Source organism: Trichosurus vulpecula, chromosome 7 (genome assembly GCF_011100635.1).
Source record: "Trichosurus vulpecula isolate mTriVul1 chromosome 7, mTriVul1.pri, whole genome shotgun sequence".
NCBI classification, from domain to species: domain Eukaryota; kingdom Metazoa; phylum Chordata; class Mammalia; order Diprotodontia; family Phalangeridae; genus Trichosurus; species Trichosurus vulpecula.
The window spans coordinates 33752299-33766879 of record NC_050579.1 but is presented as its reverse complement, the minus strand read 5'-3'; the positions used below and the strand labels follow the sequence as shown (position 1 = coordinate 33766879).

Below are 14581 nucleotides of genomic sequence, written 5' to 3'. Positions count from 1 at the left end.
ATAGGGAATGAAGTGGTGAACTTGGCACCAAACGTCCCAAGATTTTAGAGTAGGAAGGGACGTCAGCAGCATATCTGAAAGGAATCCCCACAACCTGGTTTCCCATTTTTCCTCTGGCATTAGTAATTGTGTGACCCTGGGAAAGGCAGTTCCAGGTGGAGGCAGCTGCCAGTTTCTGGGTCTCAGTTTCCTCATCTGTAAAATGAGAGAGTGGATTCGTTCCAACTCTAAAATCTATGACGCTGTGACCTCCTACAATCATTTTCCTTCTCTGTAAGATGGGAATAACAGTATCTCACAGGTGCAAATGAGACCCTTGATAGCACTGGTTAGGAGCTGGCATGTATAGAATACTCTAAGTTCTGCAAATATAATCTTATAATTTTCATATCCTCACAACAGTCCTGGTAGATGCTATTATCTTCATTATTTAATATTCTTATTATCCGCATTTTACAAATTGAGAAACTGAGGTACAGGTTAAGTGACTTGCTCAGGGTCACAGTGTCTGAGGCAAGATTTGAATTCAGGCCTTGCTGACTTCAAGGCTAGCACTCTATCCACTGCGCCACTCAGCTGCCTCATGAATGTCAGATATTAGTGCCCTTAGTGGAAAGGTAGCATGGGGTAATTCAGTAGTTCCCAGTGTTTTCAGAAAGAAAAATGCTGTGAACCCCCTGGGTAATTTAATGCCCTACTTATAACATTCTAAAATTGTTTACTGCTTAAGGCACCACTAAATAATTTTTTAGCATAAACACCTTGGACCATCTTTGTGAACCCCCAAGGATTTTTCAAACCACTAAATAGGGACCAGTCTGTCAATAAATATTAAGTGCCTACTGTGTGTCAGGCACCGTGCTAAGCCCTAGGGATACAAAAAGTGGCAAAAGACAGACTGCCTTCAAGGAGTTTGCAATCTCATGGGGAGAGAAATGTGCAAACAGATATATACAAATAAGCTATATGGAGGATAAATAAGAAATAAATAAGAGAGGAAAGGCCCTAGAATTAACAGAGGTTGGGAAAGGACCACTGATGTAGGAGGATATAGAGATGTAGTCTTAGAGCTAAGAAGACCTAGATTCAAGTCCTGCCTCTGAGGAAGACTGCCTGTGACCCTGGCAATTCATTTGATTGCCCTGATCCCCTCTCTGGCAGCTCTTTCAAGGCTAGAAGATGCCAGCTTTATGGGCAGCAGAGGGGGCTTCCTGCTGACCTGTACCAATGAACTCCTCAGTCGGGTCACAGTCTGCCACATAGAGGCAGCCTTCAGTTTGGTTGAGGCATTTCCAGCTGGGTGAAGGCTGCTGTGCCCTTCTACAGAGAGCTTTCTGAACCTCCCTTGGCCAGCCTGCTACCTTAGCAGGTGCTGGGGCTGTTCTGGCTGCCATGGGAGCTTGGGTCTGTAAACTGCTGCTCAAGGCAGGAGCCAGACTCTCAGTAAATATTTACTCATGGGCTGATATTGCTCTCTTTGACTATCTCACTGTCCTTGGCTTGTGTTTCTCCTGGGCACTTCCTAGTCTGTTTTGCATTATGGTATCTGTGTGGGCTCTTTAAGCCTCCCTCGCTAGCCTTCATCTGGTCAGCTCTCTGAGACCAGAAGCTGGTCTCGGAAATGTCTTTCCTGGGAATGGCCTACGCTGATGAAATTAGAGGTCTGGACCAAAACAAAAACCCAAACAAACCAAAAACGAGGCCAATCTCCCAGAGGTCCTGGACCCTGTCCTCCTCAGCCCAGTACCTAGCAAAGTGGGCCTTCTCTCTGTCTGTCTGTAGTATACATTTACATATACATATATATATATATTATATATATCTATATAAATGTAGGTGTTTATGTAGACATAATATATATATCTTTAGATTTATCTTTATGTGTACATATTTATATTTCTATATACGTACATATATGTCTATTGTGTTATATATTATATAATATTAAATATTATGAGACAATATTTGTTGAATTGAGAGTCATTGTAGTACAATTAGCCAACAAGCATTTATTAAGTGCTTACTACGTTCCAGACTCTGTGCTAAGCTGGGGGCAGGGCACAAAGAAAGGCAAAAAAAGTCCTTCATATATTAATGGAGGGGACAGCCTGCAAACAGCTATGTACATCAAACCCATACACACACACACACACACACACACACACACACACACACACACACACCCTGAATCGGTCATTAATTTAGTTAGTGGGGCAGGCATGCCCAGTTCTTTGGGTACTGCCCGGGAAAGATTATGCTTGGCAGTGGGAAATAGGACAGCAATCCCACTTTAATTAAACACAGAAGGTATGGGGGCAAAAAGCACAGAAAACAGAGACAAGAGGTGAAAAACCAGACTAAGGCAGACAGCATAGGGACAGGTTAGGGTGGTGAAGAAAGGCTGGCAGAGATGGGGAAGAGCAGGGGAGGGGAACGAGACACAAAGAATCCCTCACATAACCTTGGTTTCGAGTTGGGATCTCTCAGCAGCATGGACCCATTGGAGAGGGAAGAGGCTGGGAGTGGGGGCGGGACAGGAGTTTGAGATCTCATTTTCCCAGGCTTTGGGGGGAAACAGACCAGCTCCTATATGTGCCACCTTGGGATTAGCTTATTAACATGCATCTCAGTTATTGGTAAAACTTGAAAGTCCTCATCTCTGTTATCAGCACATTTGTGATGTTTTGCTGGTCTGTCTGGAGCTGTGGGGGTCTGGATTTTGTCTGGAATTCACATATCACAGGACCAGAACACAAGCAGTGTTTAGATACTTTCTTTCCCCTTATTCAGCACATATTACCAGGATGTGAATGTTGGTTAATATATGATACAGTTTGTAAATTACACTCCTTCGATCTTTGGGACAGTCTGTACATGATTTCTAGGTTCCCCTTTGCAATCTTATTCCCTATCATTGCCCCTTTATCTTGGCTACCTAGAAAATTTACTATACTGACTAGAAGTATGGGATGGTTGGGGGACCAGAACAAGACACAGTTTTCTTATACACACACACACACACACACACACACACACAGGAAAGTGATCTATTAAGTAAAGGAGAGGGGGGAGGAACGGGACCAGGACAGGCCTCCCATTGGAGATGGAATTTGGACAGAGTCTTAAAAAGAAGCCAGGGAAGCTAGGAGTTGAAGGTGAAGGAGGAGAGCATTCCAGGCATGGGGGCCAGGTATGCAAAGGTGCAGTTGGGAAATTGAGCATCTTGTGTGAGGAACAGCCAGTAGGCCAGGGTAGCTGAATCAAAAAGTACAAGGAGACTGGGTAGGAAGGGGCCAGGCTGGGAAGGTCTTTAAATGCCAGACAGGATTTGATACAATCTAATGAGCTCTAGTTTTGGAATCCAAGGGACCTGGGGAGGGCTTTGCTGGAGCCACCTGGAGCCAATTGTTAAATTTTCAGCATAAGCATTTACACTCGGTATCAACAAATGCTACAACTTGGCCTGATTTATTGTTCTGATTGTCTAGACCTAAGAAAGTGATGGAGAAAATAGATGTTGTGGCACATTTCTCCTCTTTTTCAGAGAGCTTGTTGTTAAACATTTCCAAGCACAGCCTGGGCCTGGTTGGAATCCTGGCTCTGCTCTGTTAGCTGTGTGACCCTGGACACGTTGCTTAGCTCGACTTTCCTCATTTATTAAATGAGGACTCAGTGGTGGGACTCAGTGGACCTCTGAGATCCCATCCAGCTCTCAAGCTCTGACCCTGTGAACATTTCCCTGGCAGTGGCAGCAACAGCAGCGAAAGTTTGAAGGAACTTCCTGTATATAGGTCAGTGTGCTAGGCTGATGAGGAAACAAAGTGTCTAAAAAAGAGTTTCTGCAGTCTAGGGGCTGAGTTGGCTGGGGGAGGGAGAGAGACGAGAAGGGGATCGGTGATACAAGGTAGCCTGGGTTTAGTCTGAAACCTGAGGCCAAGGCTGCTTGCTTTGGGAACTCCAGAAGAGGGAATGGTTGCTGAGGACACAAGATGGTTGCTCGGTCAGTCAGCATGTATTTATTAAGCTCCTACTACATGCCAGGTACTGTGCTAAGTACAAAGACAGACACAAGGCAGTCTCTGCTCTCAAGGAGCTCACAATCGGAAGGGGAGACGACCCCCAAACAACTCCATACAAACAAGGATTAATTGGGAGGCAGTCAGTGGAGGGGAGGCAGCAAGCTAAAGCAGGCTGGGGAAAAGGCTTGTAGAAGGTGGGGATTTCATGTGGGACCTGAAGGAAACCAGGAAGGAGAGATGAGGAAGGAGGACATTCTAGGCAGGTGGCCATCCAAGCCAAATCCTCAGTTTATAGTAAGGAAATTAAGAAACACAGAGGTTAAAGGATTTGTCTGCAGTCACATAGTAGGGTATTCTAGGAAGAAATCAGTGTAACCAAAGATGTGGCAGTAGCACAGTACCTGGCACATAGTAGGTGCTCAATAAATGCTCATTAAATGATTGAATTTGGGGGAGGGGGAACAGACCTGTGATTTAATTGACATTGGAGATTCCCAGTGGGGAATCTTGCTCTACCAATGTGGACCAGAAGCAGGATATAGGCCTACTGCTGGATGGCAGTTTCCTCCTCTGGGAAATAAGGGTTTCGACCAAGATGGTCTCCAATGGCTCTTCCAGTTACAAAATTCACCATCTTAATGATTCCATGTGATGCTGCCTCCCAAGAGGATTACGTAGAGCACATCATCAGTAGATCAGATCCCTCTGGGGGTTAAGGTCTGTACTGGGCAGTGCTCCTGTGGAGCTCTTGTGTATTGCTGTCCCTGAATGCTCTCATCACCTGCACAGATGACACCCAAATTTATGTGTAGCCCCAAGTTTCTAATCTTGCTTGATGATCTGTCATTTTCTCAAGCCCAATACATGCACCAAGCTGACCTCATCTCCCTCCCCATCCTCCTCCCTCTTTTGAGGGCACCATCACCCTCCCAGGCAGCCCATCCTCAGACCTTGAGGTTATCTCAGACTCTTCCCTGTCTCTTAGCGCCTGTGTAGGGCGAGTCTCTTCTTTTGATCCCCTTCCCTCCTGTGCTGATTCCGGCATCCCTAGTTCAGGCTTTCATCTCTTCTCATCTGGGCAAAGTCTTTTATGTCTCCTTCCATTCCATTCTAAACTGTGCCAAAGTCTCTTCCTATGCCACTGGGTGTGTGTGTGTGTGTGTGTGTGTGTGTGTGTGTGTGTGTGCATGCGTGTGTATATGTGTGAGAGAAAGAGAGAGAGACAGAGAGTTTGTGTGTATTTTGTCTCTCCTTATAAAATGTAAACCTTTTGAAGGGCACAATGACTGTTGTGCTTTTTTTGTGTATGTCCATATACATAGTAGGTACTTAATAAATGCTTGTTTATTGATGCACTGCTCTGATCAAATCACATCCAGGCTCAAAAGCCTTCATTTACTTCATCGCCAGTGGAATAAAGTATAAACCACTGACCCTGAGACATTCCTGGTCTTTCATAGCTTTGCTTCTTGCACGTAGTAAAACCCCCTGGCAAATCCTTTTGGAATTAAATAAAGTTTGAGCCAGATGGTGGCATACCTTAAATACCAAGCTAAAGAAAAAGTTTGCACTTTGTCCTGAGAGCAGCAGGGAACCAGGGAAGGTTTTTGAGTAGGGGATAAAACATATGCAGCTGGCTATTTATTATTTTTTAAATTGATTTGAAAAATTTTCACATCATCTCTAGTTTCCCAAAACAGTCCTTTTCTTTCCATCGCCCAGGCAGTTGTCTCTTGCAACAAAGAGTAAAAAAGAAAGGTGAGGGAAGCTAAACAGTAAAATTAACACTACCATGTTAACCCAAACCTATAATATATGCAGTGCTCCACATCCACAGCTTCCCAATTTCACAAGGATGAGAGGGAGGTGAATTCTCATGGTTCTTGTTCAGAAACAAGCTTGGTCATTATCATTATATGGTGGTCAGCTTAATTTTTCTTGTTTTTAATTTAACTTTCCTGGTTCTGCTTCCTTCATTTTGGACTTTTTTCCTTTTATTTTTCAATTAACAAATGCTTATTTTTCTCTACTGTCCCCCACCATTTAAAAGAAAAAATATTCTTGTAACAAATATGTACAGTCAAGGAGAACAAATTCCTGTATTGTCCATATCCAAAAGTGTATGTCTCATTTGAATCCTTAACCTGTACCCCTCTGGCAGGAGGTGGGTAGCCGCCTCCATGTTGGATTCTCTGGAATCCTACATGGTCATTGCACCAGAGTTCTTAAATCTTTGGAAGTTATTTATCTTTATTGTGTTGTTATGAATTGTTTTCCTGCTTTTGCTTGCTTCACTTTGTATAAGTTCACACATATCTCCTCAGGTATCTCTAAACCCATCCCTTTCATATATAGCCCAATGGTATTTTCTTTTTCTTTTTGCCGGGGGCAAGGCAGGGCAAATGAGGTTAAGTGACTTGCCCAAGGTCACACAGCTAGTAAGTGTGTCAAGTGTCTAAGGCTGGATTTGAACTCGGGTCCTCCTTACCCCAGAGCTGGTGCTCTACTCACTGTGCCACCTAGCTGCCCTCCCCCCCATGGTATTTTCATGTGCCATAATTTGTTCAGTCATGAACTCAATTGATGGACACCTCCTAAGTTTCCAGTTTTTTGCCAGTACAAAAAGACCTACTATAAATGTTTTTATACTATAGGTGTAATCAGTTCCTGCAAGACTTCCCATACTTCTCTGAATTCTTCATAGTCATCTTTTTTAGGGCACAGTAATAGTCATTCCATTCACTATTTGTTTAGCCATGCCTCAATGGTTGGACATCTACTTTGTTTGTAGTCCTTTGCTACCACAAAAGGAGTGCAGTTTGTAATTTAAAACGAGTAACCTGCTGGCATGTAAGATGTGTTGGAATGGAGAGACTGTAAGTAGAGGGAGCAGTGGTGAAGGAAGCTGTATGTGCTAGAAAGTCCATATTTCCTAGACAAGCCTCTTTGTTTGTTTTTGTGTAAGGACATGCAAGTATCTGTTGATAGTTGTCAAGTTCAGAATGACAAAATAAAAATTGTATTTTTTTAAAAAGTTATTGCAGTATTATTGGGCCTGACGTGATTAGGTCAGTGATGAGAGGAAAAGGCAGATGTGAGCTTCATTATAAAGGAAGATTCTGTAGGGCTTCTGTGAGGGAGAGGGAGAGAAAGGAGTCTGACTTTAAGGAATCAAATCTTCCTGTGAGAATGGTACCATTGATGGTACCGTTGACCAAAATTGGAAAGTCAGGACAAGGACAAGAAGGTGGTTTGAGTCTCTCTTCTGGGGGACGCAGGAAATGCTGGTGTGCGGCTCTGGAGTGGGGTTTAGGATGTCTGTGAAGCTCTGGAGGTGAAGTAGGGAGTGAGATAGTATTGATCTTGGGAGCTGTGTATTCAGTATCTCTGTGATCACTCCTTCCAGATCACAGCCCATTGGTAGTGTCTCAAAGAGGCATCCCAGGACAGTGGAAAGTGTTTGGAGTCAAGGGATCTGGGTCAATTCTAGCTGTGCTCCTCATTAGCTGTGTTGGGATATTGAGCCAATCACTTAACCTCTCAGGGCCTCAGTTTTCTCAACTTGGATTATGTGGTACCGAGTTCCCTTCCAGCTCTAAGTATCCTCTGTTCCTTTAATCCCATAGGACCCTTGGCCATGTTCTAAAGATCCACTGATAATGAAAAACAATCAGTCAATCAAGAAACATTTCATATCTGCCCATTGTGCAAAGTGCAGTGCAGATCAATTTAGAAATGCAGAGAGACAGTATGGTGTTGTCATCAGAGACCTGGCCTCAAAGAAAGACCTGGATTCAAGTCCTTCCTGTAATATTTATAGCAAGTCCATTGTAGTGATCTAGCCAGCGCTTCTTAAACCCCTATGGGGCCATGACCCACAGTTTAAGAAGCACTGAAGGGGTCTCGAATGGAAAAAGTTTAAGAAGCCCTGCTCTAGTTAGCAGCTCTCTCAGACTATATGTTGAAAAGAGAGGGAGCTTCCTGTCCTAGTCCTGTCGGTTCATAGCATGTCAGATTTCCAGTGGGGAAGGACCTGAGAGGTCATCCAATGTGAGACATTAACAGATCTGTTCCATTTTCTATTTGTTGCCCTTCTACCAATGTTGTGTATGAATAAATGCTCTTGGGATGGTGGGACCATGCGGAGTCCAAAGCCCGGCTTCCTGGAGATTTATTTTCATCCTTGTTGCTTTGGGGCGTTCTATAAGGCATTTGTAATCTTCCACCGTTGTCCTCTGGATGGTTTCACGCATGAGTCCCCATTCTAAATCTGCTTTGTTCTTGACTGCTGTCTCTCTCCTTGACCCGGAGGTTAATGGGAAGTTTGCCAGGGAAGGTGGTTTCTGGGCTGATTTGGCCTCCTCCTTATGACATCTGGGTTAAATTCTTTCAGAAAATTGTGGCCATCAAGGTCCTTATCTTTTCCTTTTCCCACTTCCCACATTTCCATGTCAAAGGCTTGTTTAGAGTTAGATTGCAGTTGTTCTTGGTACCTTCTCTCATCCCCAAGCTTCTTTTCTAATTAGACACTGACAAACCTTTCCTTTAACTAGTCAATGGGCTGACTGTGCGCAGGCAGCTGATTTTGATATGTCTCTGATGTTAATAATCATGAGCAGTTTCCTGTCTGCTAAGTTAAAGTGAGTTTCATTTTTGTAATGTTTGGTGCCTTCCAGCTCTCTTCTGGAAGAAAGTACTCATACTATATGAGGCTACTGAGTAGTTTTAAAACCTTACTTTCTTTCATTTCTTGAAATAATATTTTCTGAAAGATTTTGCCACATCTTTTATATTCCCCTTGTCATGGATGTCACTGAGCATCAAAGAATAGGGAGTTGTTGTTCAGTCATGTGCCACTCTTCGTGACCCCCTTTGGGGTTTTCTTGGCAGAGATACTGGAGTGGTTTGCCATTTCCTTCTCCAGCTCATTTGACAGATGAGGAAACTGAGGCAAACAGGGTAAAGTGACTTGCCCAGGGTCACATAGCTAGTAAGTGTCCAAGGCCGGATTTGAACTCAGATCTTCCTGACACTAGACCCAGGGCTCTATCTATGAAAGCGGCCTTCATAGACTTTCTCTTCTCTATATTCCACAATAGATGTTGATGACTGAGCTGTGGTTATATTTGTACTCATTAGAGCTGTACAAGATGAAGTTAGCCAAATGTCCCCCAAAGTTGTGCTTCCTGTTGCCTTCCTATTACACCTTTGATTGATTCTGTAACTCAGAGTCGATCCTACCTCATAAAGGTACAAGGCCCGGCATATCCTTTTAATTACATTAATTAGTTACATTAATACATTCAGAATGAGAATTTCAGCATTGATGCTGTTCAGTTTTTATAATAGTATGCCAATTATTGGTCATTGGACCAAGATGTCAGATTGAGAGTACCTTTAGTTAAATATGACCACTAGAGGGCTGGCCCAGAGTCAGCAAGATTTGGGTTCTAGTCCAAACTATTGACTCACATGGGCCATGTGACCTTGGACAGGTCACTTAAGCTTTTGGCACTCTGGGCAGCTCTGCTGCCTGGAGGGTGCAGTGTGGTGTGCTCTGGTGTGGTAGGGTGGGATGGAGTGGTGGTGCTGGTGAGTGTTCCCCATCCGGGTGTTCTCTATAGCATTGAAATCATAGGTCCGGTCCCTAGACCTGTCCTCTGTTTAAGTTAATTTTTATGGCAATAGTGGCTCCCTGGAATCAGGAGCTCCAGCCTGAGGCCTAGAGAACTGCCTAGAGCTTGGAGAAGTGACTAGCCCAGGGTTATACAGCCACGATATGTCAGAGTCAAGATTTGAACCCAGGCCTTCCCAGGTCTGAGCCAACTTTTAGCCCCTTTATGTACTGTGCCGCCTCTCTTTTTATAGAATGTCTAAAAAGTGGGTTATTTGTATTGTTTCACCACCATCACTGTGGAAATAGAAGAGGGCCTCCTAGCACTAAGGACTATTTTTAAATTTTTCATTGTTTCATGGGTTGCCATGGAAGAAGAATTCATTATCTCATGGCCAGCCTACTGGTGGTGAATTTTACCATACTCACAATTAGGACTGCCTGCCTGCCGGCCTTGGTTATAATTGAATAACATACGGTTTCCTGGGCAAAGCACCAGAGCTCAGCCAGGGATCAGTGGCCTAGATGTCATGGTATATAACACACTAAACCTGGAATCAGGAAGACATGAGTTCAAATCTGGTTTCAGATACTTTAGGTAAGTGGCTTAACCTCTATTTGCCTCAGTCTCCTCATTTATAGAATGGAGCTAATGATAACACAATTGCCCAGGCTTGTTGTGAGGTTCAAATAAGTTAATAATTGTAAGTGCTTGGCACATAATAGATGCTTTGTAAATGCTAGCCAGCATAATGATGATGATGACTATATTAATTGTAATAATATAGTAATAATAATGATGGTGGTATGGGGGTTCAGTTTGGTCCACAGGCCTAATTAATGCTACTTTAACAACAGGAGCAACAGTAACAGCAATAATAGGCTGAAGGAGCAGTGTGGACTTCTGGATTTCTCCGCAGGTCTCACTTAGGAAGCAGGAAGCTGGATGAAGCCAAAGCCCTAGTCTTATCGATTCCCATTTCAGAAGAGTTGGGGAGTCATGAAGAATGACCCTGGCACTTGGAGAGGGTCTGGTGACACTGTTCACCTGGGGTCTGTTTGTGACGCTTGAGGGCTGTCCCCTTGGAGAGATCATTATTATCTCTTGGCATGAGACGATTGACTAAGATTCATCCAGAGATGTCAGTTGTTTCAAGAACAGGTCACTCTTTCCCTCCCACCCTGTAAAGTCTAAATTCTTAATCTGGGACTCATAAACTTTAAAAAAACATCTATATCTTGATAACTGTATTTCAATATAATTGATTTCTTTGGTAATACTGTATATTTTATTTTAAAAACATGCTTCTCAGAAGGGGCCCTTAGGCTTCACCAGACTTGACTGCTAGAGGAGTCCAGGATGACAAAATTTGAATGCAGATTCTCTGGCTACAAATTCAGGGTCCTTTTCCCTGTGTTGAGTGGTAACATTCCCTGAAAAGTCATCCTAGTGAAATGAAGATGTGAAAATAAAATATTGATTACTAAGTAACCCAGAAGTTGCATTTAGAAATGGAAGTCTTTAAAAAAGAAATTAGTTGAATCAGAGAGTATCTTAGTCCCTGCTGATACACACAGATGTTAATCTCTTCCCAAACCTGCTCACTCCACTGGCGCCTTAGTTTCCCTAGAATAACTGGTGTTAATGTGCAATCACACTTTGAAGCAGCAGCTTTGGGTAGATGGCATCACTGCCTTCTCTCCGGGCTTCGCTCACTTTCTTCATCTGTGAAATGAGAGAGTTGGGCTAAATAAACCTCATCTACTTCTGAACCCTATGACCCAGTGACCCTATTTATTAATTCTCTAATTTCCTGACCCTTTGTAGAGTTTGTGGGTTCATTTGTTGCCTCGACATTGACCACTTCTGATTTCAACTGAAAGTGACTCCTTTTTAGTGACGGGAGAGAATAAGATATTTGGAGGGTAGAAGAGTCTGGGAAATTCAGGTTTATAGGATCTTAGGGAGCTTAGATTTAGAGCTGGAGGGGACCTTAAAGCCATCATCTTACAGATAAGGAAACTGAGTCACAGAAAAATTAAGTGACTTATCCTCAGTCCCACAGCTAGTAAGCGTCTGCTGTAGGATTTGAACCCCTCTTCCTGACTCCCAGCCTAGCTCTCTATCTATGACATCATGCTGCGGGAATTCAGGTAAAATCATTACCATGGACAGAATATTATTTATTATTAATGGGTTATATTACTATATTAATGTTATTATTGACTTCATTTTAGTCACAGTAGAAGGCAAGCATCCTGATTCAGGATCCCAGGAGTGTAGCCTGGGTGCCTCTTGGCTCAGGATTCATCTATATTCTGTGTCTCTGGGGAAGCCGTGGATTCAGAAGGTGCCACCACATTGATACTTGGCTCTGTGGAGTGGGGTTGGTGGTCAACTTTTAAATCCCACCTCACCTCTCCTAGCAGGTTGGGAATAGATGGACCCCTGGCTGGATCCTGGTACTCTTAGGCACATACTTGCATAGCAGACACATAAGAAGATGGCTCAAATATATAGCCCCAAAGATTAGGATTGTCGTTATTAACGATGATGGATCGAATATTTCTTTGAGTGCTTACTCAAGAATTGTGCTAAGTATTAGAGATACAAAGATGGGTAAAAATAGCTCCTTCCCTCCAGGAACTCACAATGTCATTGGGAAGAAGACATAGAAATAACTAGGTACCTATGAGACAAGTGTGGAAAGTAACCCCTGAAGGGAAGGGGACTAGAAATCACCAAGCCTTTATTAAGCCCTAACCACTCGTGCTAAGAACTGGGGAGCCAGAAAAAGACAAAAACTGCCTTTCTAATGAAGGAGACAGCCCTGAGAACCCAGAAGATAAAACCAAGCAGACTGCCATTAGTGATGGTAGTCCTAGCAGTGGGGAGAGACCAGGTGTAACAGTGATGCTACTTGCAGCCACTATGGCTGTGTAAGGCCAATAACACCAGCACACAGGAGGGCTGCTAGCACAGGTTCTTTGGGCTGCTTTTCTAAGGAAAGCAACTTTAAGAGGTTTACAATCTCACTTTACTTAAACATACATATATCATTCACTTAGTTCAGGGGGAAAAGTCAGCACCCTGAACTTCAGAGAAAATACAAATAGAAATTACAAGCAAAAATTATATAAACAAAGCAAATGATGCAAATCAGCAGACAGAGCTTCCAACTGTCTGTCCCATAGCAATACATACATAGTTACCAGAGAGCGAAACAGCAACATCTGGGTTTTCAAAGTGGGTGGCTCCTTCATGGCTACCCAGAGTCTCATCTGGCCAAATCACCCAAACACTCTTCTAAAGAGTAAGCCCCCAAAGCAAAACCTCTCCTCCCACAGTTCTGAGAGATCTAGCTTAATGGCTCCCCTCAGAGTATATATACCCTTTTTCAGGGCTGGAGGGCTTCACACCTCTTGAGGTCCTTCTTGTGACCTAATTAGCAAAAGGGTATGGGCCTTCCTACAAACAAAGGCACTTGATTGCCTTAGTTCTGAGAAGCAGATGTAGTGCTTGAGCTGAGCCTTAAACACAGGCTGGAAATTCTGAGATTCCTAGGCTAGGAGAGAGAGCCTTCCAGGCAGGAGGAACAGCCTGTGCCAAAGGCATGGAGGCAGGAGATGATGTGAGCATTTACAGCACATATTAAGTGAGGCTTATTGAGCGGTATACACCATGATCTCATTGGAGCTCAGAACAGCCTTATAAATACTATTATTAACCTGATATGGTCAAAGAATGTTGGATTTAGGGTCTGAGATCCTGGGTTCAAATCCTGTAACCTTCGGTAAGGCCCTTCATCTCTCAGGACCTCCGTCCCTTCAGTTGTAAAATGAAGAGATTGGCCTAGTCCAGGGTCAGCAAACTACAGAATTAGAAACTATTCTTAGCTCTTGGGGGCCATATAAAACCAGGCCTGAGGGCCATAGTTTGCTGACCTTTGGACTAAGCAAACTCAATAATCTCTTACTCTGTGGTCCTGTGATCCCCATTTTACAGATACAGAAACTAAGACTCTCGAAAAGTGAAGTGCCCTGCCCTGGGTTAGTTAATACCTCATCGTTGCTCCATTTTTTTTTAAACTTCAGAAGTTGATGAAGTCATCCAATTCCTTCACTGAGCCCTGTTCAAAGCAGAGTCATGAAAACTCTGGCATCCACATGGGAATGGAGCCTTAGGGGGAATGAGGATTCTGTTAGAGGTTAAGGAAGTCTGGCTGTGGATCCTTGGAGCTGGACATCTCAAGGAATCAGCTCAGGGAAACTGCCTGCTGCCTAATGATTTTTTTAACCTTTCTACTCATAACCTGGTTTGTCGTTTGTTTGTTTTTTTTTTTCTCCCCCTCAGGTGGAGGCGGGGAAAGGGCTGGAAATGAGGAAGCTCGTTCTCTCAGGATTCCTAGCCAGTGAAGAGATCTATATCAACCAGCTGGAAGCATTGCTGCTGGTGAGTGCCCTCGGGATCCTCCAGGCCCCTTTGTGGTCCGATTGTTTCAGCCACTTTGCCTTTGGAAATGGAATGTAGAGTCAAGAGGGGAGAGAGGAGGGGCGTTTCTCTACCTGTAAATCTCTGTCATTCTCTGTCCAACTGGCCGGTTCCATACGTACACCTAGGGTGGGCCTATGCCTCATATCCCCAGTGCTATCATTGCTCCCAGCCCTGGGGAGCCAAGCTTTTCTTTGATTAAGAGAGGAAGGGCGAGTAGGCCAGGTTTCTCCCTCTGGTTGAGCAGTAGGCAGGGCTCTTCAGCAGATGTACAAACCCCGCTCCATTCTGAGGCTTGGGGGAACTGGAGGAGTGGCCTAGCCTTCAGCAAGTCTGCCTGACTGCCCTTTTCTTCCCCACCTACCACTGCCCCTTTGGGGCTTTAGGCAAATGACTTCATCTCTAAGTGCCCATGCATCCTCATCTCTAAATGGGATGCTGCCTGTACTCCCCTGT

The 14581-nt window shown here is 43.9% G+C and overlaps 1 protein-coding gene across 4 annotated transcripts in view; it reads left to right on the top strand.

Annotated features, from left to right (window-relative positions):
• The window catches only part of ABR (ABR activator of RhoGEF and GTPase), a 294763-nt gene that overhangs the window by 153287 nt on the left and 126895 nt on the right, over positions 1-14581 (top strand). For all 4 annotated transcript variants that reach the window (XM_036766139.1, XM_036766142.1, XM_036766140.1 and 1 more), the window contains one exon: positions 13988-14086. In XM_036766139.1, the coding sequence (XP_036622034.1) occupies positions 13988-14086 (99 nt within the window). The remainder of the gene's footprint in view (positions 1-13987; positions 14087-14581) is intronic.